At 51.8% G+C, this 26,253-nt stretch overlaps 9 protein-coding genes across 9 annotated transcripts; 6 read left to right on the top strand and 3 right to left on the bottom strand.

Moving 5' to 3' along the window:
* Positions 1 to 1,729: 1,729 nt before the first annotated feature.
* Positions 1,730 to 3,017, bottom strand: QC762_0083500 (uncharacterized protein). The gene is made up of 2 exons (XM_062883955.1): positions 2,267 to 3,017; positions 1,730 to 2,220 (listed from the first exon to the last, which is right to left on the bottom strand). The coding sequence occupies exons 1-2, from the start codon at positions 2,692 to 2,694 to the stop codon at positions 1,833 to 1,835; spliced, it is 816 nt and encodes a 271-aa protein (XP_062742404.1). The 5' UTR covers positions 2,695 to 3,017; the 3' UTR covers positions 1,730 to 1,832.
* Positions 3,018 to 3,114: 97 nt separating this feature from the next.
* QC762_0083490 (uncharacterized protein) lies at positions 3,115 to 5,643 on the top strand (the record flags this gene model as incomplete). Its single annotated transcript, XM_062883954.1, is given in 4 exon segments — positions 3,115 to 3,400; positions 3,455 to 4,216; positions 4,231 to 4,505; positions 4,510 to 5,643. Coding segments are annotated over 4 exon segments (2,406 nt in total). The 5' UTR covers positions 3,115 to 3,165.
* Positions 5,644 to 6,320: 677 nt separating this feature from the next.
* On the top strand, positions 6,321 to 8,206 carry QC762_0083480 (uncharacterized protein; the record flags this gene model as incomplete). The annotated part of the gene is made up of 6 exons (XM_062883953.1): positions 6,321 to 6,696; positions 6,759 to 6,820; positions 6,868 to 7,162; positions 7,209 to 7,565; positions 7,611 to 7,785; positions 7,845 to 8,206. Exons 1-6 carry the CDS (start codon positions 6,682 to 6,684, stop codon positions 8,204 to 8,206), a joined length of 1,266 nt encoding a protein of 421 aa, XP_062742402.1. The 5' UTR covers positions 6,321 to 6,681.
* Positions 8,207 to 9,009: 803 nt separating this feature from the next.
* QC762_0083470 (uncharacterized protein) lies at positions 9,010 to 10,178 on the top strand (the record flags this gene model as incomplete). The annotated part of the gene is made up of 2 exons (XM_062883952.1): positions 9,010 to 9,071; positions 9,092 to 10,178. The coding sequence occupies 2 exons, from the start codon at positions 9,010 to 9,012 to the stop codon at positions 10,176 to 10,178; spliced, it is 1,149 nt and encodes a 382-aa protein (XP_062742401.1).
* A 2,314-nt stretch (positions 10,179 to 12,492) lies between these two features.
* On the bottom strand, positions 12,493 to 13,182 carry QC762_0083460 (uncharacterized protein). The gene is made up of 2 exons (XM_062883951.1): positions 12,710 to 13,182; positions 12,493 to 12,632 (listed from the first exon to the last, which is right to left on the bottom strand). Exons 1-2 carry the CDS (start codon positions 12,853 to 12,855, stop codon positions 12,503 to 12,505), a joined length of 276 nt encoding a protein of 91 aa, XP_062742400.1. The 5' UTR covers positions 12,856 to 13,182; the 3' UTR covers positions 12,493 to 12,502.
* A 638-nt stretch (positions 13,183 to 13,820) lies between these two features.
* QC762_0083450 (uncharacterized protein) lies at positions 13,821 to 15,477 on the top strand (the record flags this gene model as incomplete). Its single annotated transcript, XM_062883950.1, has 3 exons — positions 13,821 to 14,318; positions 14,392 to 14,735; positions 14,789 to 15,477. Exons 1-3 carry the CDS (start codon positions 14,032 to 14,034, stop codon positions 15,475 to 15,477), a joined length of 1,320 nt encoding a protein of 439 aa, XP_062742399.1. The 5' UTR covers positions 13,821 to 14,031.
* A 4,024-nt stretch (positions 15,478 to 19,501) lies between these two features.
* Positions 19,502 to 20,230, top strand: QC762_507160 (uncharacterized protein). Its single transcript, XM_062891139.1, has 3 exons — positions 19,502 to 19,719; positions 19,793 to 19,926; positions 19,978 to 20,230. The coding sequence occupies exons 1-3, from the start codon at positions 19,578 to 19,580 to the stop codon at positions 20,041 to 20,043; spliced, it is 342 nt and encodes a 113-aa protein (XP_062742398.1). The 5' UTR covers positions 19,502 to 19,577; the 3' UTR covers positions 20,044 to 20,230.
* A 138-nt stretch (positions 20,231 to 20,368) lies between these two features.
* QC762_507150 (uncharacterized protein) lies at positions 20,369 to 21,752 on the bottom strand. The gene is made up of 2 exons (XM_062891138.1): positions 21,036 to 21,752; positions 20,369 to 20,966 (listed from the first exon to the last, which is right to left on the bottom strand). The coding sequence occupies exons 1-2, from the start codon at positions 21,390 to 21,392 to the stop codon at positions 20,451 to 20,453; spliced, it is 873 nt and encodes a 290-aa protein (XP_062742397.1). The 5' UTR covers positions 21,393 to 21,752; the 3' UTR covers positions 20,369 to 20,450.
* Positions 21,753 to 21,836: 84 nt separating this feature from the next.
* QC762_507140 (uncharacterized protein) lies at positions 21,837 to 25,635 on the top strand. The gene is made up of 4 exons (XM_062891137.1): positions 21,837 to 22,301; positions 22,358 to 22,796; positions 22,856 to 24,631; positions 24,704 to 25,635. Exons 1-4 carry the CDS (start codon positions 22,162 to 22,164, stop codon positions 24,794 to 24,796), a joined length of 2,448 nt encoding a protein of 815 aa, XP_062742396.1. The 5' UTR covers positions 21,837 to 22,161; the 3' UTR covers positions 24,797 to 25,635.
* Positions 25,636 to 26,253: the final 618 nt, after the last annotated feature.

The following is a 26,253-nucleotide window of genomic DNA, read 5'->3' as shown; positions in this document are numbered from 1 at the left end:
ATCGATCCAACAGGAACCCATCAGCGGCTCTCAATCCCTCCAAGGATGCATCAGACACCCATAGCTCTCTAATAAAGACCCCAAACAATAGCAATCTCATCCTGACCACAGGGCATGATGCCGCGAGAGCCAACTCTGCCATCGTTGCGGCGGAACTTGCTGATGGAGTCGCGGATGAGATCCTTGACGTCCGAAGTGCCAACCAAGACAGTGCCGCGGTGGAGCTGGCCCCATTCAATACCGAAGTGGCTGTGTATTATCAATTTAGTCAATGTAACTCTTTCCGTCTGGGGATGGGAGGGGGGGCGCACCAAGAGCCATAACTAGCAATCTCCCTATGAGCCTCAAAAGACAGCGGCCACGAGCCGTCACCGCTCAAGTTGCGGATGATCTGCTCGCAATCCCTCACAAAGGGGGAGCCACCCGAGCCGCGGTTCTCGAAAGTGGAGGCACCGCAATGGTTGCGGCGCTTGGTGAGGACACCGACGGCAGGGTTGGGAGTGGCGTCGGCGAAGGGAGCCTGCCAGAAGACGGGTGTTCACCTACAAGTTTAACAAGCATGGTATCCTCCAGAAAGCCAAAGCCAGGTTGGTTGTGCGGGGAGATCAGCAAGCAAGTACGGTAATGGAAAACACCTACGCCGCCACGTTGGCTGGTAAGTCGTTCCGTACCTTGGTCTCCCTCGCCGCCCGCTTCGACTTAGAGATGATACAATACGATGTTGTCAACGCCTTCGTCCACACCGACCTTCCATACGCCATATTCATGAGGATCCCAGTAGGAGCAGGGAGAACACCAGGTAAGGTGCTTTTGTTGAAGGCTTTGTACGGCTTAAAGGAGTCTCCACTACTGTGGCAAAAGAACTTCACAAGCGTCCTCTCATCACTCGGCTACGTGGCCGTGCCACACGAGCCCTGTTGCTATATGAAGAACGGAGTGATCATCTTCTTTTATGTGGATGATATTGCCATCACGTTCCCGGCCAAGAAACGCCACCTGGTGGACGAACTGGTCGAGGGACTCAAAAAGGAGTTCGCACTGCAAGGTGGTGAAATGCTTCAATGGTTCCTGGGCATGGAAGTCCTGAGAGACCGGAAGAACATCCAGACTGTCATTTCCAGGGAAATCCGATGCAGATTTCGGAAGACATACTGCCAAAAACTGAGGAAGATTTCTCTCCCTATCTTCTACATTCACACCCCTCAGTCTTCCAATGAACCTGAAGCATGTAAGCGCCGACAGAAAACAAAAATTGAAAATAAAACGGGTGGTAAAAAATATAGGTACTTCGGTACATTGAGCGGATGACCACGGTTTGAAACCTAGCTTAGGATATTCGATGACTGTCACACGGCAAAAGCCAACCACTCGCAACCACCACCAACAACACTGTCGATACCACCGCAAGGAGGGGTAACTACACGTTGTGAACCAGTCGTCAAAGTGAGGCAGACAATCAGAAGGCATGATGGTTATCAAAGGAAGCCCACTGGCTCTGTAAGATATCGGAGGACTTGGCAGCGGCCTGATGCCAACAAGGGCACGGGCCAGGCAAGGGAGAATAAAATACGCGTTCAGGATCATCAAGACTGTATTTCCTTCTTCTTCTCGGTATCACGCTCTTCGAGGCCATTGAAGATCATTAGCCTGAATTGAACCATGAAGTTCCAAGCCCTGATATTACAGCCCTTGTCACAATGACCCTATTTCGAAGCTGCAGAGTTCCGAACCGGCGGTCAGGTTTGCATTACGAGAGAATAAATGGTTGTGTAAATAGATTCGAGCTTGTTCAATACACAGCAGAGCAAGCAAGAGGAACAAATATACAAAGTCTACCCCCTTCGGCCAAATGTAGCAGTGATAGTCCCGCTGTTGACTCCCACTTGCTGGCCACTATTATTGTTTCCAAAGGTGATTGTGGTTCCCTGGTCTGCTCGGGCATTTGCGGCTGCTGTCTGGATCACGAAGAGCAGTTCCTCAAACAGCATGCGCGATTCATGCAGTGCTTTCTTTTCCATCGCAACCTGCTTCGTCGCGCTCGCCTGATCGGCGTCCGTTTCACCCTCGCCCGGCTCTGCTAGGGTAAGCGCTACCAGCTGAGCACTAACTTCGGCCGACTGATCGTTTGTCGCTGTGATCGCATTGTTAACCGCCGTCTCCTTCGTCGATATTATCGTCTTGATCTCTTCGGCTGCTTGAGCCTGCTGCAGGAGCTGTGTCTAGGATTCATTAGTGCCTATCCGTCTGGGCCTAAATTTTCACCTACAAGGTTGCAATGCTCGTTACAGAGGTCAGCGTGATGTTGCATTGCTGAAGCTGCTTCGATATGGATTTGATGTGGTCCTGTCTGAAGATGCCCAGAGTTGCGCGGTCTCGCCAGGAGAGCGTTCCATCTGTGCTGTGCCGGGTCCAGCGATCGAGAGAGGTCTTGAACCTTTCGCAGGAAGTTTTGCAGGAAGTTATCGTAGCTTTCGACTGGGTAGTAATAGCATCGCCCAGGGATTCCCACTGCGAGTCCGTCACAGCCCCCAACGAGTCAAGAGCAAGTTCCACTGATTGGAGATTGTTGGTGAGCGCCTTCACGGTATTAGGTGCGTCGGCAATGTTCTGCAAGTCCTCTACCAAGAGTCGCACGCAGTGCAGCGTTGGTGCGACAATACCCACGATGCCGGCTGTGATACTGAGAGGATCCATATTGGAGTTCTGAGGATTAACACGTCAACCAAGCAGCCTCGTTGATGCTTACAGAGTGGAAGAAAGCTGAAACCACTGAAGATTAGGTTTGAGTCGCTTAATATATAGCAAGTAAAAAAGTGAAAGACTGGGAAAAATTGGGCGTGTTGGACATCACGAGCTGGGCTGAGCAGCTTTAGACTTGCATGAAGGCGGTCGAGATACAGCTTCTAGCTTGACTCTGATTTGCGGAACGGTTTTGTGGAGGCAGTGCAGTGTCAAGTTTTGTCTGGACTTGCGACCGGCAGGGGGATCAATCTCTACAGAGAGCAGGTCGGACCAACCAAACCGACTGCAGAGATGTCTGCCTCTTTTCTTCAGACGGATTCCCTTTTACAGTTGAGGCTGAGTAATGCGGCGATACGCCCGCCAATGATCGGCATCGAATGCCATGAGAAGAAGAATTGCCAAGCAACTCTGCAAATATAAAAAATGCCCACTTCCGATCTTCGCCTCGATCCACGAGGTTACAAAACACACAAATGGCTCGATCTTGACGCTACTTACCTCATCGTAAAACCCAAGTTTTCTCTACGCTTCCGCCACGCTGACGAGCTCAGGATAGAAAGTGCAATGTCAGACAGTTATCGTTTCGGTGACTATAACAATGGTTCCCAGGTGGGGACCAACAGGGGGACGATCTACAATACTTTCCCGCAGGCGCCAGGTAAGATTACCAGAGCGCTGTGAGAGTCGAGGGGTGCACCGCTAACTTCCCCAGAACGATCAGAAACCCCGCCGCGGCCATTCGCGACCATCCCCTTCTCCCGCGATCCCGATTTTGTCAACCGCGGAGACATTCTCGAGCAAATCGACCGGCGATGTTCCGAGCCCGCCGCTCGTGTGGCCCTCGTAGGCTTGGGCGGTATCGGCAAGTCGCAGCTGGCCATCGAGTTCGCTCACCGGATCACTGAAAAGCAGCCGGACATATGGGTATTCTGGGTCCACGCTGGAATGTATGAGCGCGTCGAGGATGGCTTCAGGACGATTGCCAACACCGTCAAGCTGGCCGGCCGGAACGAGCCCAAGGCGAACATCCCACAGCTTGTGTACAGCTGGCTTTCCAACGAACGGAACGACAAATGGATCATGATCCTTGACAGCGCTGACGACCGCGATGTGTTCGACAACGCGAATATTGCCCACGGCACGACCAGCGGCAATGAGCGCGAGAGGCGGCCATTTGCGACATACCTACCGCAGAGCCAAAATGGATCGATTATTGTCACAACACGTAACAGGGAGTTAGCATTCAGACTGACCGGGCGCCGTCAAAATATGATCGAAGTCGGACCGATGGCGCAGACAGATGCCCTCGCACTCCTGGAGAAGAAGCTAGGATCGCCCGCGGATCTAGATGTGGCGGCCGATCTCGTACAGGCGCTCGACCTCGTTCCGTTGGCCATTAGCCAGGCTGCCGCCTACATACAGGCAAGGGCGCCGCGGAGCTCGCCCGAGAAGTACCTAGCTGAGTTCCGGAAGAGTGAGCATAGAAAGAGCAGTCTTTACAGTACGATGCTGGGGACCTACGACGGGATGGAGGCGCATCGAACGCGGTTCTTACCACATGGCAAATATCTTTTGACTACATCCGGTCTAAGCGGCCGTCTGCGGCGGATCTCTTGTCACTTATGAGCTTTTTCGACCGGCAAGGTATCCCTGGTTGGGTTTTAAAACCTCGTAGAGTTACTAAGGAGGATATTCCAGGACGGCGTATAGACGAGGACGGAGATACAGACTTTGATAACGGCAGAAGTGCTACAGATGGTGCCGTAGATGGTGACATGGATGGTGACACATAGTGACCTCACGGATGATAGTGCAGATACTACTGATGATGGATTCGAAGATGATGTGGCGATGCTGAGAGACTACTGCATCATAGCGACGACTGAGATGGACGAGTTTGAGATGCACGGGCTTGTGCAGTTCTCAACGAGGAAGTGGCTGGAACAATGGGGCCAGCAGGAGACGTTCAAACAGAAGTTTATCGAGCGAATGGCAGCGTCATTCCCAACTGGAGACTACAAGAACTGGGCGACTTGTCGAAATCTCTTCGCACACGTTCAAGTGGCCTTGGGTTACCGACCCAGCGAGAATAGGGAGGAAATATGGGCGACGCTTTTGTATAATGGGGGTTGGTTTGCATGGTCGCAAGGGAGATACGAGGTGGCACAGCGGATGGTGGGCAAAGCGAGACGAGCCCGCGAGAATAGACTGGGAAAAGAGGATACGGCGAGTCTAGATAGTATGTCACTGTTTGCTCTGATCCTTTTGCACCGAGGCCAGTGGGAGGAGGCCGAGAAGCTGTTTTTGCAGGTGATGGAGACTCGCAAGACCAAGCTTGGGGCCGATCACCCAGATACGCTAACGAGCATGGCCAACCTGGCGTCGACATTTTGGAACCAGGGCCGGTGGGAGGAGGCCGAGAAGCTGTTTGTGCAGGTGATGGAGACGAGCAAGACCAAGCTTGGGGCCGATCACCCAGATACGCTGTCGAGCATGGCCAACCTAGCGTCGACATACAGGAACCAGGGCCGGTGGGAGGAGGCCGAGAAGCTGTTTGTGCAGGTGATGGAGACGAGCAAGACCAAGCTTGGGGCCGATCACCCTTCTACGCTATCGAGCATGGCCAACCTAGCGTCGACATTTTGGAACCAGGGCCGGTGGGAGGAGGCCGAGAAGCTGTTTGTGCAGGTGATGGAGACTCGCAAGACCAAGCTTGGGGCCGATCACCCAGATACGCTGACGAGCATGGCCAACCTCGCTTTTACTTGGAAAAGCCAAGGTCGACACTCGACCGCCTTAGCACTAATGAAGGACTGTGCCCAGGCTCGGCAGCGACGACTTGGTGCAGAGCATCCAGACACCCTGTCGTCTTTGGCCATCGTCACCAAGTGGGGTAGCTAGAACATGTTTCTTAGTTTCGTTTTTATGGTCTACTGTATCTGGATAATGTACTTTGACTTTTGCTTTTGTGATACGAGTGTACAATTATGCAGCTACCGAGTCGTTATTATATGCACATTTCAATGGCTACATTCTTTGTCATTTAGGCAACTGGTAAATACCGAAAGAGGCAGTGCTTTTGTCATCGACCGTCCCAGTTGCCCAATTTTGAAGCTGGGGTGTAGCTGTGCAAAGTGAGCTGTGCCGAACCCCTGTACAGAACCTCTGAAAGGGATACGGGTTGAAGGTAACTTCTGACAATTGGTTCGGTGCAGCTAAACAGTGCACAACAAGATGTCTCAATGTAAACACAAGATACCGTGAATACAATCTGAATTGCATACTGCGGAACTGTCTATCTACACCAGCCAGTTCCTCCGAATATATAGACCTCCCCTGAGTCGTGCTCAGTCTGATCAGTGCACTGATCACACTGATCATTCTTCCTGCACTGTGATTGGCTCTCCTGGGTGTTTCCCCGACTGGTCCCTGCTCCCGTAGTTCCACAACCAATCGTTAGTCCCGTCCATATACCAGGGTTGTGACATCCGCGGTTTTTGATGGGTGCTGTGAATACTTGCCCAGGTGCGTCGCATCAGAGGTAATGTCGGGACCATGGCTTAAAGTAGTTGGATATGGCGCTTCTGGCGCTTTGGGCGGTAAGCATTAGGCGATCTCAGCCCGCTGCCAAGTCCTTCGATATACTCCGTGTCCAATACTACTCTTTTGATAACCGCGAGGCACTTGATTGCCTGCCTTACTTCCAACCATTGGTTCTCGATAGCGGTTGGGCCGTGATGTGGCTGGTTGGTCGTTTGACGTGTGACACGCATACAAAGGCCAAACAGCGCCTCATTATGGATCTCGCTAAGTCTAAATACTCCTCTCTCCATCACTTTCGTTCTTACGGCGACCTTAACATAGTCACCGTCGCGATTGAAGCTGACCCTTACCAGCCTGGTGCGCAATACGAGCCCCGCTTTTCAGAATATTCCCAGGATGACCACGACAGAGGTGAGATCGCTCTCTATATAAGAAGCGGCGTCCGATGCTAACTACCGGCACTTCATCCTTAGGCTTGCAGGGGACTCCGCCGGATCGTCCCAGTCGACGACGCTCCCGACGACGCGACGATCGAGTAAGTTCCACCCGGTGGAATGCATAGAGGCACGTCTAACCGGACAGTATTATCGCAATCCACGGATTGGGCACCGAGTCGCCGCGGACATGGGAGTTTAAGAAAAGAAATGGGGATGGGGTTGTGAACTGGCTGTCGGACGCCGACATGCTGCCGGCAGCCCTACCAAAGGCCCACATATATACGTACGACTGGAATGCAAACTACTTCGCAAATGCACCCGTGCAGACGCTGCTCGGCCATGCCGATACGCTACTCGGTCTTTTCGCCGAAGGCCGTGGTTCGCAAACGCGACCGATTATCTTCGTCGCCTCTTGTTTTGGAGGGCTTATTCTGACCGAGGTATGTCCCTAGATCATATACGGCGGGCAGCGGTTAACATCCCCAGGCAATCATCCGAGCCGCCCAGGAAGGCAGCGCCTATAGACATATCCTGATTTCCACTGTCGGCATCGTGTTTCTCGCCACTCCATTCCAGGGTAGTGATGCTGCGAAGCAGGCTCAGTGGCAGGTGCTGGTTGCCGGCATTATGGGAAAGCAGGCCTCTGACCAACTCATAAAAGACCTTGAGCAGAAACACGACTTCGTCCGCCAGCGCGTTCAGAAGTTCGCCGAGATCGCTAATGCTGAGGCAGTGCGACTACCCCTGAATTGCTTTTTCGAGACCAGGAAGACGAAGATACTAAAACGCATTCTACCGTCGGAGTGGGCGAATCGCCTATCAATAGGTATTACCCGCAAAATTGTACGTTATTTACCCCCGTTCGTGATATTTAACTGACTTTGATAGCTTGTGACGGAATCTTCGGCCTGCCTGCATGGTTTCCCTCGCCGAGGCCTGGATGCGACCCATTCAGGGATGAATAAATTTAAGGGTCCAGAATGCCCCAACTTCAAACTAGTTAAAGATGCGGTCCAGCAATTCGCGGGAAACGCATCGGATGTTTTGAAACGGCGGGAGAACTGTAAGCTGATCATCTCCTGGGTGGGCTGATACGGCCAAAATAGTACTAACATGGTGAAGCTACCGTGAAGGGACACTGGATCGTCCGGTTCGGACGTAATAAGGAATTCGTCGGGCGTGAATCAATTCTCGAAGATCTTCTAAAGAGGGTTCTTCCTAGTGGAGACGAAGATGACTGCCAACGGACCGCCATCGAAGGTCTGGGGGGGGTTGGAAAGACGCAGATCGCGCTGGAGACCGCTTATCGCATTCGCGACGTGCAGCCGGAATGCTCGGTCTTTTGGGTTCCCGCTGTGGATGCCACCGCTTTCGAGAATGCATACCGCGCTATCGGCCAGCAGCTTAAGGTACCGGGAATCGACGAAGAAAAAGCAGATGTTAAGGCACTTATTAAGTCCGTATTGGGCCGCGAGTATGGGTAACTGGCTTTTGATTATCGACAACGCCGACGATGAAAAGCTACTCTTTGGGGATACCGCCCTTACCGACTATCTTCCATTCAGCCGGAAAGGATCTATTCTTTTCACAACCCGAAACCACAAACTTGGATTAAGGCTGGTCGAGTCTGAAAATCATATTATCGCAGTTGAAGAAATGAGCAAAGACGAGGCCCTTAAGCTATTAGGGAAAAACCTAAAAGGTTCTCAGATGAGCGACACAAGAAGCAACAATGCGTTGCTAGAGTTTCTTACCAACCTCCCTCTGGCAATACGGCAAGCGTCTGCTTATATGGCCAAGGAGCAGATCTCGACTGCGCGGTACCTCAAGCTATGCAAGTCCAGTGATGAGAATATGGTTAAGTTGTTAAGTAGTCACTTTGACGACCGACACCGATATAAGAACATTCAAAATGCTGTCGCCACAACTTGGCTGATTTCGTTCCAGCAAATCTCAGATCACGACACGCTGGCGGCTGACTGCCTCAGATTTCTGTGCTTTCTAGCCGGGAAGGATATTCCGCACTCCCTGTTGCCGCCGGCGGGGACGCTAGAGACTGTTGAAGCAATCGGGACCCTGAAGGCGTATGCATTTATCTCCCAACAGAATGAGTCGGATAGCTACGATATCCATCGGCTAGTTCAGATATCAATGATGAGCTGGTTAGATGGAAAGGGAGAGCGACAGGAATGGGCGGCCAAAGTGTTAGAACGGCTTAACGATATATTTCCTTGGCCCAAACACGAAAACCGAGAAGAGTGGATAAGGTATCTTCCTCATACGCAACATGCTCTTCAACTACGGAAGAGAACAGATAACGAGGAAGCGACAACAGGTCTTCTTTCCAAAGTGGGTGAGAGCTTTCGCAGTTTAGGGAAGTATAAGGAGGCCGAGCAGATACATCGGCAGGCGCTGCAGCTAAGGGAGAAGGTGTTGGGCAAGGAGCATCCCGACACGCTCAGTAGCATGAACAACCTTGCGAGTGTGCTTGATAGCCAGGGGAAGTATGAGAAGGCCGAGCAGATGCATCGGCAGGCGCTGCAGCTAAGGGAGAAGGTGTTGGGCAAGGAGCATCCCGACACGCTCAGTAGCATGAACAACCTTGCGCTTGTGCTTCGTAGCCAGGGGAAGTATGAGGAGGCCGAGCAGATACATCGGCAGGAGCTCCAGCTATCTGAGAAGGTGTTGGGCAAGGAGCATCCCGACACGCTCGGTAGCATGAACAACCTTGCGGTTGTGCTTGATAGCCAGGGGAAGTATGAGGAGGCCGAGCAGATGCATCGGCAGGCGCTGCAGCTAAGGGAGAAGGTGTTGGGCAAGGAGCATCCCGACACGCTCAGTAGCATGAACAACCTTGCGCTTGTGCTTGATAGCCAGGGGAAGTATGAGGAGGCCGAGCAGATACATCGGCAGGAGCTCCAGCTATCTGAGAAGGTGTTGGGCAAGGAGCATCCCTCCACGCTCAGTAGCATGAGCAACCTTGCGGTTGTGCTTCGTAGCCAAGGGAAGTATGAGGAGGCCGAGCAGATACATCGGCAGGCGCTGCAGCTAAGGGAGAAGGTGTTGGGCAAGGAGCATCCCGACACGCTTGGTAGCATGAACAACCTTGCGGTTGTGCTTGATAGCCAGGGGAAGTATGAGGAGGCCGAGCAGATGCATCGGCAGGCGCTGCAGCTAAGGGAGAAGGTGTTGGGCAAGGAGCATCCCGACACGCTTGGTAGCATGAACAACCTTGCGGTTGTGCTTGATAGCCAGAGGAAGTATGAGGGGGCCGAGCAGATACATCGGCAGGCGCTGCAGCTATCTGAGAAGGTGTTGGGCAAGGAGCATCCCTCCACGCTCAGTAGCATGAGCAACCTTGCGAGTGTGCTTCGTAGCCAGGGGAAGTATGAGGAGGCAGAGCAGATGCATCGGCAGGCGCTGCAGCTAAGGGAGAAGGTGTCGGAGATCAGATGACTGGGCTTGCAAGCTAGCCGCACACAGCTTAGCTGATCTCTCATTCAATCTCTCTCTCTATTTTTCTATCATAGCGTGTCGCAGGAGGGGTTTGGGGGTCTCCATTAATTTATAGCCCGTCATGATACTCTAGATCTTTCTAGATCCCGCCTCTTTCATCAGTTCGAGTACTCTGTTTCGTCCTGAAGACAGGTGGCTCCAGAATGCTTTGTAGCGACGTCATATAGTTATGGCCCACTCGAACAACAGGGAGTAGAATGGCTCGTGTGGAGAAAGTTTGAACATTGGAATCGTGTTCTTCAGGGCGCGTCCTAACTATGAAGTTCAAGACAGAAAGCTGAGCTGATCTCTCATTCTTTTTCTCTCTCTCTTTTTTTTATCATAGCGTGACACAGGAGGGGTCTGGGGGTCCCCATTAGTTTATAGCCCGTTACAATACTCTAGATCCTTCTGGATCCCGCCTCTTTCATCACTTCGAGTACCCTGTTTCGTCATGAAGATAGGTGGCTCTAGAACACTTGGTAGAGAGGTCATTTGGCCCACTCGAATAACTCGAGATCGGGCTAGTTGGCTTGACGTAGTTCCAAGCGCCACAACAAACTTTATTTGATCTGGTTTCCTTTAGCAGCCGCGAGGCTCCCAAGATGATTTGACTGCAGTAACTAAGCCTGTGAAAGCGGCAGCTGATGCCAAGGAACTAGGAAGGTATGACGCCATAAGTGCTAATTTGTTGATAGGAAGTGACAAAGAAGCTTAGGTAGGTATGTAAATATGAAATGGAACTGTGGTTAAGACAAGCAGTATGTCGGTTTATATGACGATTCAACTAGGCCTTTACCTTGTTTTGCAAACTAGGTATTCGAACTTAAGCTGGTTAATTTGGACATTTCGAAATCAAACACATTTTTTCCAAGCTGAAATTGACAGGGGGGTAGGGTGGCAGAGGCAGTGTTGCTCCTAGCTACACACCCCACCCAAGTCCGAAAGCGGCAATGTACTTCCCTCGACCAGGAAGAACAGATTAGCTTGGCTTTCACAGTCCGAGTATATTGGCAAGCTTTCACGATTTATCGCCAATCCACCCAAACGAACACCAAAAACGCCGATGGTCACAGAGCACAAGTTAGTCGCCAACGAGGGTTTCGCCACCTACACAGCCAGAGTCAAATATCAGAAGCTCGTGGGATCTCTCCTTTATGCAGTCATCAGTAGACCAGATATCGCCTTTGCGGTTTCCAAGCTAGCCAGTTTCAACATGAACCCCAACAACACACACCAAGAAGCCGCAGAGAGAGTCCTTTCCTACCTTCTGGCCACCAAGACCTACGCTCTGAAGCTGGGGGGTGGAGACAAGTTTGAAGTCTTCTCCGATGCCTCCTTTGCCGATGACGTGACCGTCAGAAAAAGTTCACAAGCCTACGTCATGCGACTGTTCGGTGGAGTGATTGGCTGGAGAGCGAACAAGCAAGATACTGTCACCACTTCAACCACGGAAGCAGAGCTTTTGGCCTTGTCACAAGCCACCAAGGAAGCCATGTACGAGATCCGGCTGATACGAGAGTTAGGCGTGGAGTTAGATGAGCAAGGTGGAATACAAGTGTGGTGTGACAACGCCCAAACCATTCGACTTATCACAGCAGACATCAACACCCTACAAACCAAGTTGAGGCACGTCGACATCCACAGCCACTGGTTGCGAGAAAAGCAACAAAGGAAGGAAATATCTGTGGAATATAAGGCTACAGGAGAGATGTTGGCCGATGGTTTGACGAAGGCCCTCACGGAGGAAAAGTTTACGCAGTTCAGGTGCCTTGTGGGAGTACAGGATGTGAAGGATCTTTTGAAGGAAAGAAGGTTGAAGGAAATGGACTTGGAGCCGTTGGGAGATTGGTTTGGAGCGAATGAAGGAGACAGTTCAAGGGAACTCAAGGAGCCAAGGCTTGCGGACGGCATGGAAATCGAGGTACAGGAGGATCAGGGTGATGGTGAGTACGGCCCACAAGCAATGGACGTGACGGAATGACACGGGTGAACAAATGAGGAAAAGGAGTGGAAAGAAGAGCATCAATCTGGAATAGAGGCACCCAAACGACCCTTCGCAGGGCGTTGGCTGGGGGGTGTGTTGAATTAGACAGCGAGAGGCCCACTGTTAAGCAATTAATATCTTGGCAGTGGGACCTAGACCACCCAGTCAGGAGAGCTTGTGCCACCTGGCCCTTTCCCTCGAACAACCAGCGAATTGACCAAGTTTGCACCCCATATTATTATTTGACAACTACATCTAAAATTGTGGATCCCACACAAGATATAAGGAGGTCCGTTGCTCAGCACGCATTTCCATTGCGGTCGATATGCTTGGTGGTGATGTGATTTCCGTTGCTGTCCTTCAACTCGACGGTGAGGTGCTCCGGGGCATTCGGATCAGTTCCACCCGTATGCCAGGTCTCGTCTCCTCTGCAAGGAAACCAGATGTTAGTGGGACTCTCGGAACACCAGAAGGCTGTGATATCAGAGAGGAATGGGCAACATACTTCCAGGCAGGAGTACCTTTCACCAGACCAAACGTAATGGGCCGAGAGTCGTTTCTCGCATACGTCATGACCGCTTGCTCGGCTGATGGTGTCCTCTTGAGAGGATTGGTAAAGCTGACGCCGCTTGCATCTGTGATGTGTCCCATGGCGTATGCTTTTGGAGATACCCCCGGTCAACAGGTAGCTAATGATAGATAGGGTTTATTGAAGAAAGGGGGTCAATATTATTAAGAAGAGGTGCTTCAAATCCGAACCGGCAGGTCTGACTGCAGCAAAGGAAGTGATTGAGAACTTGTCATGAAGCCCATACTGTGCGGTGCTATCCTCTCTTGTATATGTATAAAGTCTCCCCTGTGATATGTGTTGTCACACGGCAAAAGCCAACCACCCACAACCACCACCAACAACACTGTCGATACCACCGCAAGGAGGGGTAACTGCACGTTGTGAACAGTCGTCAAAGTGAGGCAGACAATCAGAAGGCATGACGGTTATCAAAGGAAGCCCACTGGCTCTGTAAGATATCGGAGGACTTGGCAGCGGCCTGATGCCAACAAGGGCACGGGCCAGGCAAGGGAGGATAAAATACGCGTTCAGGATCACCAAGACTGTATTTCCTTCTTCATCTTTCAGTATCACGCTCTTCGAGGCCATTGAAGATTATTAGCCTGAATTGAACCATGAGTTCCAAGCCCTGATATTGCAACCCTTGTCACATGTGTCTAATTATTTCATTTCTGTTTGAAAATGGCATGTCAATATCACGCAACAATCCCGGTGAGTTTAGGCGCTGAGCTGAAGAGAGTGCCGTCGCGAGTTGCCGCCGGCCATGGGGCTCAACCTCATCTTCAGAACTTGCCCAGATGATAGCAGCCAGCCAAAACTCGGTGGCCGGGAAGGTGGTGAGAGTTGTTGGACTCAGCGTGCATTGTCACAATGCAAGGCCGTGTGTGCACCTCGATCGCACCGTGCGCCCTCCTGCGCCAGCCAGACTCAGCCAGACTGTTTCCAACTGAGCTGAGAGTGGTATTTTAGCGCCCGGTCCAAAATGAGGGTCGCTCCTGGCGCTTCAGCGGCAGCGTTCTGACAAACAACCTGGGAACTCCGAATTCACGCTGTCCTTTTTGTTGAATACAGCCGGCCATTGGCTTGTTGGTAGCGCGCACAGAGCTGACTCAGCAGCTGGGCAAACATACCTAAGGCAGCTCTCGCTGCCCACTCTCCCAATTCCAGCAACTAGGAAACAACCTGAACCACCGCCAGCATTTTCGTCCACCGCTGCCCGTTTCCTCGACAACCATTTTTGCTTGCAGAGTCTCATCATGCCCACCACCGCCGCTGCCGAGAATCATGCCACCCCTGGAGATACCGGCCCGCAAAGAACGTCGCCGGAACCGGAGTCCGCCCGCCCCCTCGCACCTTTGTCCAGTACTGAAAGCGACATTTCCAGTACTGAAAGCAACATTGAGGAGGGTAGAGACTCGTACAGACCAGGCAGATTTCATCCAGTGTACATCGGCGATATCTATGCCGAGAAATACAAGGTCTTGAGTAAAATCGGCTACGGTGTGTACTCGACCGTTTGGCTTGTTAGGGACTTGACGAAACCGTGAGTCAATCGCGCACATCCCAAAGTATCTCCAGACAGCAAGAAGCCCACTGACCTGCAGCCGATACTTCAGAGAGGGCGGCGAGCATAGATTTCGCGCTCTCAAGGTACTGAGTGCAGAATCCTACGCTGAAGACCACCCAATTTTTGAGAAGGAGATCCTCAAACACCTGCGCGATGGTGGAGATAAAGATGAGCTTGGCTACGCCTACATATGCCACATTGTCGATGATTTTGAGCACCAAGGCCCCAACGGAACTCATGTTTGCCTCGTTTTCGAGCTCATGGGGGAGACTTTGCGGAGTTTTGGCGCCTGGTTTAAAGACAACCAACTCCCCTACCCTGTCATCCATAGGTTCACGATCCAGCTGCTGCTGGCCCTTGACTATGCCCATGGCTGCGATGTCATCCACACAGGTGAGTTCATATACCCACTGTACACGAGAAAGTTATGGCTAACAACCTTGAAGACATCAAGCCGGACAACATCTTTGTCAAATTTCGGGACACTTCCCAGATAGAGTCCGGCTATCTCGTCCAAGCCCCAATTCCCAAGCAAGATAGGACCGAGGAAGCATACACACCCATTCGGTCCATCCCGCTACGTCAGTTCTACTTCACCCAAGAGGATTCAAGAAATGTCGACCAGTTTGACATTGCTCTAGGCGACTGGGGTGTATCCAGCTGGGCTACGAAGCACCTCACTGAGAATATCCAACCCGTGACCCTACGGGCCCCAGAAGTTCTCATCAAGGCCCCATGGGATGCAACAGTTGACTGGTGGAACCTCGGGGCTCTTCTGCTTGAGCTTTACCTCGCCGTTCGCATGTTTTCCGGTAGGGTTCCACCTGATCGGCATTACGAGCCCAAGACGCATATTGCCGAGATCGTGGACCTATTTGGGCCCTTTCCGAAGGAGCTTCTAGAAAAGGGAGATCAGAATATCGTTCGGGACATCTTTGACGACGAAGGGAGGCCCAAGGGCATCGGCCCGCTTGGCAGGTCGCCATTGGAATCAGAGGCGTTCATGCCTGGGCTTAGGGATGACGACAGGAAAGAATTCGCCTCCTTTCTCAGGGCTATCATGAAGATCAACCCGGCTGATCGATTGTCGACCGAGGATTTGTTGAGGCATCCTTGGTTGGGCGCCATGCAATAGCACGCAGGAGACGAGCGAAGGGGAGTGCGGGGATGCAGTCGATACATTGCAGGCTACAGCCAAGATTCTGGATATCACTGCAAGGAAGCAGAATGAGAACAGCGGACCTCAGATTCGCCGACGTGCATTCATTGGGAGGACTTGATTGTAGATTTCTTCCTCAATGGGCTTTTTTTAGAAACACCCTTCACCTACGTCAACCGACTCCAAACCGTCACTGTGATCGTGCACATCATTCATGAAGAAGCCAAAGGGGCATTTTATTGCCACATATGCGACGTGCGATCCATCGGGGGGAGCCCAAAAATGGTCCGCCAGAAGGAGCAACTCATCGAGGTCAGCCAAACCGAAAGACGCAACTCATGTGTTGGAAGAAAGCAAACTTACAACCAAGTATCAATAACGTATACACCAACCGCAAGCACCACAACATGACACGCAGCCCCGAGAACAATCCACCCCACAACTGGTGTATACGTAACCATAACGAGCGCCAAGAAGAAAGCCAGAGCGGCAAAGAGCTCCAAGACCGCGCACAGCGAGTTGACCACCATTTCATACCGTCTCAATTTGGAAGCCCTAGCAAAGGCATACCCGCCACAGGCGTGTGTAAAAGCCATGGCGCAGGATAGCCCGAAGCCAAGAATAAAGAACATCCAGGCGAGGGAGAAGAAGGTGCGGACGTGGGCGGCGGTCCAGTCCAGGGGACGATTTTGTCTTTGATGATGGTGGGGATGACGGTGAAGGTATTTTGGCCGCCAAAGCCGAAGAGTGCGACGAAGGTAGGCCTGAGTCCTTGAAGCCATTTCAAGATGCGTAGTTCGGGTTCGAAAGGGGGTTCTGGCTCGGGGTGGGGTTTGGGTTGAAGAGCCATTGTTTGCGATTGGACGAGTTGCTTGAGCTCTTGGATGAGTTCAACTAGGGCGTGCGTCTGTTCTGCGTCTGCAGGGGTTGACGCGGGTGGGTGGCCCATCTTCGCTTTGCTCCGCGGTAGTCCAGTAGGCACACTCCCCGCTAGTCAAAAATTATGTTAGTATTTATTCTGAATATACTGGTATATTAAATACCATCCCAGACCTGGCAATACGACTGGTAACAGCTCAAGTTAGAGAGGCCTGGAGACAGCGAGCCACAGCCACACTGCTACAGCTCGATCTCACAGGTGCTTTCGACAGAGTGAATTACATCCGACTACTCGCAACTCTCCGAGACCTGGGCTTCCCACAGTGGCTTGTATATTGGGTGAGGAACTGGCTGACGGACCGAAAAGCCACACTCTCCTTTGACGGCCAAAAGACACAGAAAATCAGCATCCGAGCTGGAGTCCCACTGTCAGGGCGGTTGCATCGTGACCGTCGTTGATCCAGTGATGGAGCTTGGCACATGCAGAGCACGGGCCAATGCCACTTGAATGACTTCGCATCTCGCTGCTGCGAGACCTGTTTGTAGCTCTTTGAGCTACGTCTTGACAATAGAGCCTGCCCGTACCCGACGGAATAGAGCCCAGACTGTAGCTTAGCTGAATATTACTGTCATTAATATGTCAACCTGTCCTGCCCGTGACACTTTTACCTTAATTTGCAAATTAGGTATTCGAACGTAAGCTGGTTAATTTGGACATTTCGAAATCAAACACATTTTTTCCAAGCTGAAATTGACAGGGGGGTAGGGTGGAAGAGGCAGTGCTGCTCCTAACTATACCCCACCCAAGTCCAAAAGCGGCAATACATTTTGTCAAACAATAATATGGGGTGCAAACTTGGTCAATTCGTTCGTTCTTCGGAGGGAAGAGGGCCAGGTAGCACAGGCTCTCCTGACCGGGTGGACAAGGTCCCACTGCCAAGATATTAATTCCTTAACAGTGGGCCTCTCACTGTCTAATTCAACACATTTCCCTTGACCGGGAAGAACATGAAATCCCTTGATAAGATAGCCCGATGGTATTGAGCAGCAACGTGACAAGAATAATGGACGGCAAAATATTCGAGAGCGTCAAGACCTTCTTGCCGAAGCAGATGTCGACATGAGCCTGGAGCAAGCAATCGAATGTCGAGACAAGGCCGCGAATGCGATGTATTGCCTCCAAGTCTATAGCGACGCCAAAGATTTCAACGCTGTTGTTCAGTCACTGAGCAATACGATCGATATCATTGCCCTCAGCGATGAAAGCTGGCGTTGGATGTACGACTGTGCGACAAGGGCGAATTTCAAGGGTTTCAATGCTATCTGGCCAAAACCAGGTTTTGATTAAAAAAAAGGATATACGACCATGCGCTGGCAGCGTGTGGCGAGGTCCCAGGAGGCTCATGAGGTAATGGTTGTGCCTTGCAAAGCTCAGGATTTCCAAGTTGCAAAAGAAAAAGGAATGCGAACCGTCTTTGTGTGCAGATCTTGGAGACCTCACCATAGTCATGGCGAGTCAAGCGTCATAGGACTCGGACTGGCAGCTTCTTATGCCGACTTTGTTGTCTGCAATCGCCTTCAACGCCCCGGGCATAATGAAGGGAGGTACTTGACTGATATTTTGGATCAGATGCACATAGATAAGTACCTAGCTGATGAAGATGTGTGACTTCATGTCTTTACTTGGTAGTCAACTGGTTATGAAATGAAGTCGGGTGTAAGATTCGGACTGACTTCACTCGTGTGCCAGCATGCCCTGCCATCTGATGGAGCTTGGTCCAATGCAGGACCGTTTTGGCTAAACACGTCCAATGACCTCTGCTCTGCGGCCTCGCCTAACCACTGCACGATAAAGTGATTGTGATTCACTGAAACCCAATCAAGTGTCTGCAGTAACGAAAATGGGCTTGTTCGTATACCCACGGGGAAATTCTTCGGTCATACTTCCAATATGCGTCGTGACTAGCTCCTGTTCATTCGAGCTACAATCAGGTTGGCGATCTCAATAGAGACTGCCACTACCGACCTAGGCAGATACCTATGTACTTATCCAATCTTCGTCTCTATCATACCCAACATACACGACTACCAAGCGTAAAGTGCTCTTTTTGCCGTCCAATGTAACGTTTCCGGCCCCGGGGTGTTTGCCCGATGTGGGCAAGCGAAGTAAATACGGCGAGCCCCGTTCGATGGTTACGATGTGTAAAAATCTCCCAAAGATCCCGTCCCAACGGCTCGCTAAACGAACTCGCTTCTTCTCGGCACTCAATCAAGGGTCTATAACATCTCCGGAATGGTTCCTCTTAGCTCCAGGTGATAAAGAGCGTCTCGGGTTGAGAGCATGGATAAGTTACAATCCTGATCGGCTATTGCAACATTTGACTTCGAGTCTCGCCTACCCTGCCCATTCTTGTTCCAGACTCCTTGCCTTTGAACTTTATGATGTGATCAGTGACTTGTTGTGGACAATGTGGTCATCTCTTGCCCTAGATTTACAACAGTTTATCAACTCTGTTAATGTCTATTCGACCAACGTGATATGGACACAGGGCCATGGTGATGGGTATGTAAAGAGCAAAACTATCACAAATAGTCGAGTTGAGGTCGGTGTCCAAAACGAGACCAAAAATGAAGTAGTCAAGAACCACTCTGCTGTACCCGCTTCTCACACGGCAAGTCATATATTGCCCACATCATCTGCAGTCTTAGTATGCACGTTTTCATTGCGGCTGATGTCTTGTTCCACCTCTTGAGAGTGCTGAAATGTGTAAGGCTTCGGCCATCCTGCCTCAACCCCTCAGCTAGTAGACATCAGAGACATGAGCAGCACTGCTCTGCCAACATCATGAGATATTGCCGAGACTCAACCGTATCCCTGTTCAGTGGTAAACACTCTCTGTTTGCATTCGATGAAACGAAAGAAGCGAGAGGCAATATCTCCATCGCGAGATGTGGGCTTTCTCCGCTTCAAGTCTGACGATCTTGACCGGTTACCAGCGTCCGTTACGACAAGAGGAATTACAAGCGAGGACATCTCTGGCCTCTTTGACACGTCCCAAAGAAAAGTATATAACCCCCTGAATCTCCCTCTCTTTCCAGTCTATTCCCATCCTCAGCAGCAGCAGCAGTCTCCAGCCAGCACTCGACACCACCTCCAACAAACCAGCACCCAGCTCTTTTTGCAAAAATCTTTCAAAATGAAGGCCAACTTCCTCCCCGTCATTGCCCTGCTCCTCACCCCCGCCCTCGCCGCTCCCTTTGCCGAGCCCGAGGCCGAGGCCGAGTTCACCCCCATGGCCAGGGACATGACTCCCCGCGCCGCCTTCAACGAAGCCGAAGGTCAGTCGGCCCCCCCTTTGCACTCCTTTCTCTCTCACGCTCACTTGCAGCCTGTTAACACGGCGCCCGACAGTCTTCGCCTTCGCCCCTCCGGCCTCCTGCAAGGTCCTGAACTGCATCAGCGTCATCAGCTCGGCCGTCTGCGTCGCCAACGCCATCGACGATGATGACTACAAGGCTATCCTCAAGTGCGCCAAGAAGGACCAGGTTTGTCATTTCCTTTCCTCTATCAGACGAGGTTGCTAACATTTGGTTCAGCTGTGCGGCTGCGCTGGCTGCTTCAGCAAGCTCAATGGCTTCTTGGAGAAGTGGGGGATCTGCTAAGTGATTGTGCTGGTATATGGGAGACGAGCGCACAGCGGAAAGATAATGCCGGGCTGAAAGGGGGACACATGTACATGCTGGGATTGGAGGTGTAGGTGCTGGGATTTCGTTGTGTATGGGGGAGATGCAATGATTCTAGTAGTCACTCTTTTGGCAATCGATCGATCGTTGTTTTTTTAATGTGTCGACGTTGAGCTTTGGTTGTCCAGGTGATGGTGCTCCACTGATGGATCCCTCGGTGAGCTTGAGCAGCACAGCTGAAACTAAACTAGCCGTCCAGCTTACACCGGCGCGCCACTTCTTGCAAGTCCGAGATGAAGTCGGCCCGACGTCGCTTCACCAATTACTGTCAGTAGGTAAGCCATTAGAGTAGATATTTGGGTATCAATTGTTCGCTCTGAGGTGATCTAGACAGGGTCATCGTGGTACACCGGGTCGTCTGTTTCCTGTTCAACTCGGTCCTGCGCAGTGACTGGCCTACCCACCCGCACACGAGACAACTCTTCCATCTTGGCCGCCCACATTGCTGCCGCCGAAGTGGTGGTCAGCAAAAAGAAGAAGCTCAGCACCGGGATTAGCTGCAGAACCATAGCCACTGTGCCAAACCACAGGTAGTCCCAGCTCTTGAAATGCAAATCTCTCTTCATGGTCTTCTTGTCAATTCCACGCAGCTTGTACCATCGGTAGTGCGAGAGTTTTCCCACACGCGACCCGGTTATCATGATGAAGGCGGGTGTGCCAATGTAGGGAATAAGGTTGAGGGGAAGGCAGGCGACCAGCTCGAAGATTTGGATCCAGCTGAACGGCGAGTATTCGGCGCGGCTTGTGGGTTTGCCCAGCATCTTGACCGAGTTCGGGGCATCGACGAAGAGGACGCGCTGCGGCGCAATGAGGTCGACGAAGCCATGGTTAATCAAGGTGGCCTAAGCAACAAGAAAACATCAGTAGGGTGGTCGCAAAAAACAAGGAAATGACGAAACAGCTCCTCTCACATCGAAAATATCCACGCGACATTCGTCGACAAACAGGCCTTCGAACAGCGCCTGTATCAGCACCAGACCCTCTCCCAGCACGAGGACGGTTGTGTTTATCAACGCGCCGGCGCGTCCTTGGAAGATATAGAGAAGCAAAAATTGGGGAATAAAAGTGAAGGTAAACAAGATAAAGTAGACGAGGAATGATATGATAGAGAGAGGGAGCAGCCGGCCGACGAAGATGGGGTAGAATTCTGGGTGTCGCAAAAAGTACCAGATGCCGTGGATGGGGTACCAAGCGGCCCTGGCGGCGCGTGATAGCAGATGCGCCAAGCGGTGAAAGGGACGAGTCAAGGTGTGTGTACTGGGCGGCATGATGGAATCTAGAGTCGGCGGGTAGAGAAAAGGCGAGACGATGCGCCTGACAGATGGGTGGTATTGCCCACACAGTCAATGATGGAAGCTGGGATCGCGTCGTCATCAAGTTCAACAAACAGCTGAGCTCGCAGCTCCCGTCTGCAGGTGCGGGGTCAAACAGGCACTGTGTCGCACACAGTCTCGGAAAGGAAAGGTGGGGAAGCACAAGGGGCAAGGAACAGGGGTTTGACTTTCTGCAGGGATTATACTAAGATTTCCGACAGGGTAGCAGATTGCGAGGTCTGAGACGGGGCGGTGCCAAACGCAGGGTTAGGGCTGAGAGTTCGTGTGCTTTGGGGGGCATGAACGGGATCAGTGATGCAAATTGCGAAATAAGACACCACAATCGATCACAGCGTTGAGTATTAAGGTTTTGAATGGCAATAGCGCCGACAGAAAACACTGAACAACCATCATGGCCAATGCCAAGTCTGAACAGGACCACCACCATCAGCCGTAGCTTCAGCCTCCCTCGCCGAACCAGTCGCAGGATTTGCTTACCTCATCAACCATGCACTACGACCGCAGGATGCTTTCATGAGCCTGGCTGCCCGGATTTATGGGAGCGGCTGGGAAGAGGGACAACCTGGAACAGCAGTCGCCTTGCTGTGGTTGGATGTTGGCACTTCCTCTCCTTTCGCCAGGCACTGGTGAAGCCACTTGACGACATCAACACTCTCCTCTTGTCAATAAGTTACTGCAAGAACAACAGGAACAGAATTTGGAAATGGAAGAGCCAGCTGGGATCCCGGAGAAGACTGGGCAAGCGGGGACGGGCGCCGGGTCCGGCCCGGAGTTATCCTCGACAGCAGCACAGAAGAAGAGAAGTCGCATCCGCTTCTCTTGCACAACCTGCAGGGACAAGAAGTGAGCACCTGGCTCAGATTTTGACAGGTGGCAGCTGACACTGAACATTCTCAAAGATTGAAATGTGACCGCCAAACCCCATGCGACCAGTGCATGAAGCGAGGGATAGAGGCTACTTGTGAATTCATCCCCTATGTCACTGGCGGGTCCCGCCCCGGACCGGCTCTTCCTGCGCGTCATCACCCAAGAGACGCCACGAATCCTGCTACGACGACAGCACCTGCACCTAACAGCCACCGCTCCAAGCCCGCTGCCAACGACTCGGCCGTGCATGCCCGGCTCCGACACCTTGAGCACCTCGTCCAGGTTCTCAAAGCCCAACGCCGTGAAGCAGTCCCTGTTGAATCAACCGCCGGTGTGGCCGCCGACTTTGGTGACGATTTCCAGGAGGATGACCTTCCCCGCATATCAGCCCGCGTCAGAGAGACGGCTGGAATGATTTTGAGCGATTTGCGTTACGTTGATGCCTCCCACTGGGAATCTATCCTCAGCGATGTACGCCTCCACCTTTTGCATCACATCTATACCCACAAGTTCTAACAAAATCAATGCAGGTTCTAAGTATCACCGGAAGTCTGGACAGACCTGAAGATGTGTTCCAGGACGATGATGACCCCATTGTTCCGCCCAAACCTGAGCGTCAAGGACAACCCGACTTGTTGTTGGGCGGCTGGCCAAGGCTCTCTGTCGAAGAGTTGATTCGCTATCTGCCTCCTCGTGCTATTGCTGACCGACTGCTTGCCCGTCTATTCCAGGCCAAAGAACCGGGATGGATCATGTTCCACATGCCCAGTCTTCTCAGGCACTACGAAGCCTTTTGGGAGTACCCCGCCGCCATGACTTACACCGAGCTCGCCCTTCTCTTTGCCATGTTCTGCAATGCCTCGTTGTACTATATGAAGAGTGGCGAAGAGCTGCCCGGCAGACTCGGCGATGCTGGTGCGGCGTACAGGATCTACAAGGCCCGGTGTGCCCAGTGTCTGGTTTTGGGTGACTACACCAAGCCCTGGCGCTACAAGCTGGAAGCCATGATTCTTTACTTTGGGTCGGAATATCTCGGCCAACAAGACGCACATATCAACGTCTCGGTCATACTGTCCATTATCGTCCGCCTTGCCATGCACATGGGCCTGCACCGCGACCCGAAGCACTATCCAGACATGTCCCCATTCGAGGGGGAAATGCGCCGGCGGCTGTGGACCGTGTTGAGAGACGTGGATATTCTGATTGGTTTTCAGTTTGGTCTGCCAGGCAACATACCAAACGACTTGTACGACACAGCCCTTCCGCGAAACCTTCACGACGAGGACTTTGACGAGAACACCTTGGAGCTGCCCCCATCACGACCAGAAACAGAGAAAACGGTGACGTTGTGGTGCATCATGAAGGGCCGCATCGTCAATGTCTTTTCCGAAATCACCACGGCCATGAGCTCGCGAAAGGCGCCGGGGCTTTCCGACATTATGCGCATGGATCGAAAGATTGACGAGCTCGCGACGCAGTTCCCGCCCAGCCTCCGCTATCGACCTTTCAGCCAGTCGGTAGTGGACCCGGTAGACATTATCATGCAACGGTACCAGCTCGAGCTGCTGTTTCTCAAGTGCCGCATCGTCCTGCACCGGCGGTACATGGGTTACGCCCGCAAAGACAAGCGGTACGAGCACTCTCGGCGTGTCTGTCTCGAAGCTGCGACCAAGACGCTCCGTCATCAGTACGACGTTCATTGCGAGCTTCAGATGGGTGGCCGCTTGTCGCACGAGCGCAGCCATTGGTTCTTGAGCAGTTTGAGCACCCACAACTTTCTTTTGGCGGATATGATCCTCTGTCTAGAGCTGTGGTTTCTCAAAGCCAGGGAAGGGCGGAGCCCTCCGGCCGTTGAGCAGTCTCCCGAGATGATCATGACGAAGGACCAGATTCTGGATATCTTGCGGACATCACGGCTGATTTGGCAAGGGAGGCGAAAGGAGTCGGCCGAGGCCAACAAGGCGTTCAATATTCTCACAAAAATGCTGTCTTTGTCCACGGGCGAGAGCCTTGATGGGAGCCCGGAGTCGAGTAACAATAGCGCATACGACAGGCTTGAGACTTCTTCGTATCCGGCAGTGCCAGTTATGACGTTTGCTGGTCTGGAGACGGGGCTGCATCCAGCGCCGGGGCTCGGGTCGCAAGCTCCGCAAACGATAGTTCCCACGGGGTGGGCACCTGTTGCCGGAGGCGAGTTGCCGCTGGACGGGCAGGTGGCTGTCACTTGGGGACATGGATTCCAGCAAGACCTTCCAAATTTGGGACATGTGGATGGGCTGATGGATCCGAATTTGGGGGGTGATTGGGTAAGTGCCTGGACTTCAAAGATTTGGGCTGGATGGTTCCTGTTGGGACATGTGCTGACCATGATGATGCAGACACTCTGGGACAATCAAATCTTGAACTCCAGCGATGGGGTACCACAGATAGCATGGGATACGTTTTTTCAAGCAGGAGGATATGGGCTTTGAGTATTTGCTTTGCATCGTTGACATCATCAACTATTTTACTGTTTCTTCATCGCTGTGTTGCCAGATGGCTGTCATGCTCCCTCCATTGTTCTTAAATCACCTCAACAGAAAGGAAAGTGCAACAAATGGCAAGTACAAGTGCCATAAGGTGTCTGACGATGGTGCTCGCGTGGAGTGGACCTTTTTAAAGTTTGATGGCTGCCTGCTGCTTCGAGTAGAGAAGGAAGGAGCCTGGGCAGTGTCTCCCGTCGGGCAGTCTGTGGATTTGATTTGAAAATGTAAGAATCATGACCACCCCTTACGGGAATGCAGGAGCAACAGTGGTACCCTGATATGGAAACATTACCCGCCTTTTCAATCATGTAACGAGTTACTTCCGCCCCCGGGTCATTGAATGCTGGGAAACTGGAGACCAGGCAAGCTGGAGCCGGGACCAGCGTCAAACAAGACCGAGTGGAATGAATTACCCGGGCTGACTTCCAGACTTCGATTGCAATTTTCACCTTCCGTCTCTTCCTTCAAGTGTTGGTGACTGAATGACCCCCGAGGAACGGCGTAGACAGCTAAGGAAGGAACCAGCTGCGAGGATGACAGAGCAAGCTACGCTCACGAGCCCGGAATCGTGTCAACCTCCCGATTCAAGAAATCCACAGTCAACACCTTCGCCCCTGTTTTTCCATGACTTTTATTGGATTTCAATACATGTTCAAAACGGCTTTAGGCCTGTCAACTATCGTTTCATGCCTCTTGGCTATGATTTAAGGCCTATAAATGTGACAATAAGACATTTGAGAGATGGTAAGAGGCGTTAAAACATATTGAATAGCCCTCAAAAGATAGTTAACAGGTCTCAAATAATATTGATAAGAAATTCAGAAAAAAAAGTGGGAACCTCTACTCACCCCCCTATGGTGTTGTGAGCGCGGCCCTCCCTACGTATCTACCGATTTACTTGCCGTTTTCATAATATAATGAAAGGCCTGTAAATCATGTTTTGAGGCCTCTTAACTATATTTTGAGGTGTTTGAATCGTCTTTTGGGGTATTCAAACCATTTCTAAGGCCTCTTAACTATCTTTCAAGGTATTTGAATTATCTTTTATGGCCTTTTACCTACTCTTTTTAAGGAATTTGAGTTATTTTTCAAAATATATTAACTTCTATATAAAGAAGGTCCTCTCAAGAATCATGTATGTCAGATAGCAGTTCATGGCTACCTGTTACCATGGCACAGTCATTGCTCCTTCCCATCACCATGAATCTGGCACACAGAAGAATGGCACCACTCGCTGTCACCGGACGTCATGGACAGACCGGGAAGGCGCCTCACGCTCTTTCCTGTCTTTCCAGCAGCAGACATCTTGGATGTTGGGTCACAACACCTGTCACCTTTTAACATTTGACATCTTTGCCAGACCATCTTCCCTCTTCTCTCTTCCGTCCGCATTCCTGTCCCTC

The sequence above is a fragment of the Podospora pseudocomata genome, chromosome 5, assembly GCF_035222375.1.
Source record: "Podospora pseudocomata strain CBS 415.72m chromosome 5, whole genome shotgun sequence".
Lineage (NCBI taxonomy): Eukaryota > Fungi > Ascomycota > Sordariomycetes > Sordariales > Podosporaceae > Podospora > Podospora pseudocomata.
The sequence above is the reverse complement of the archived record's forward strand: the minus strand, read 5'-3'. Positions and strand labels throughout refer to the sequence as shown.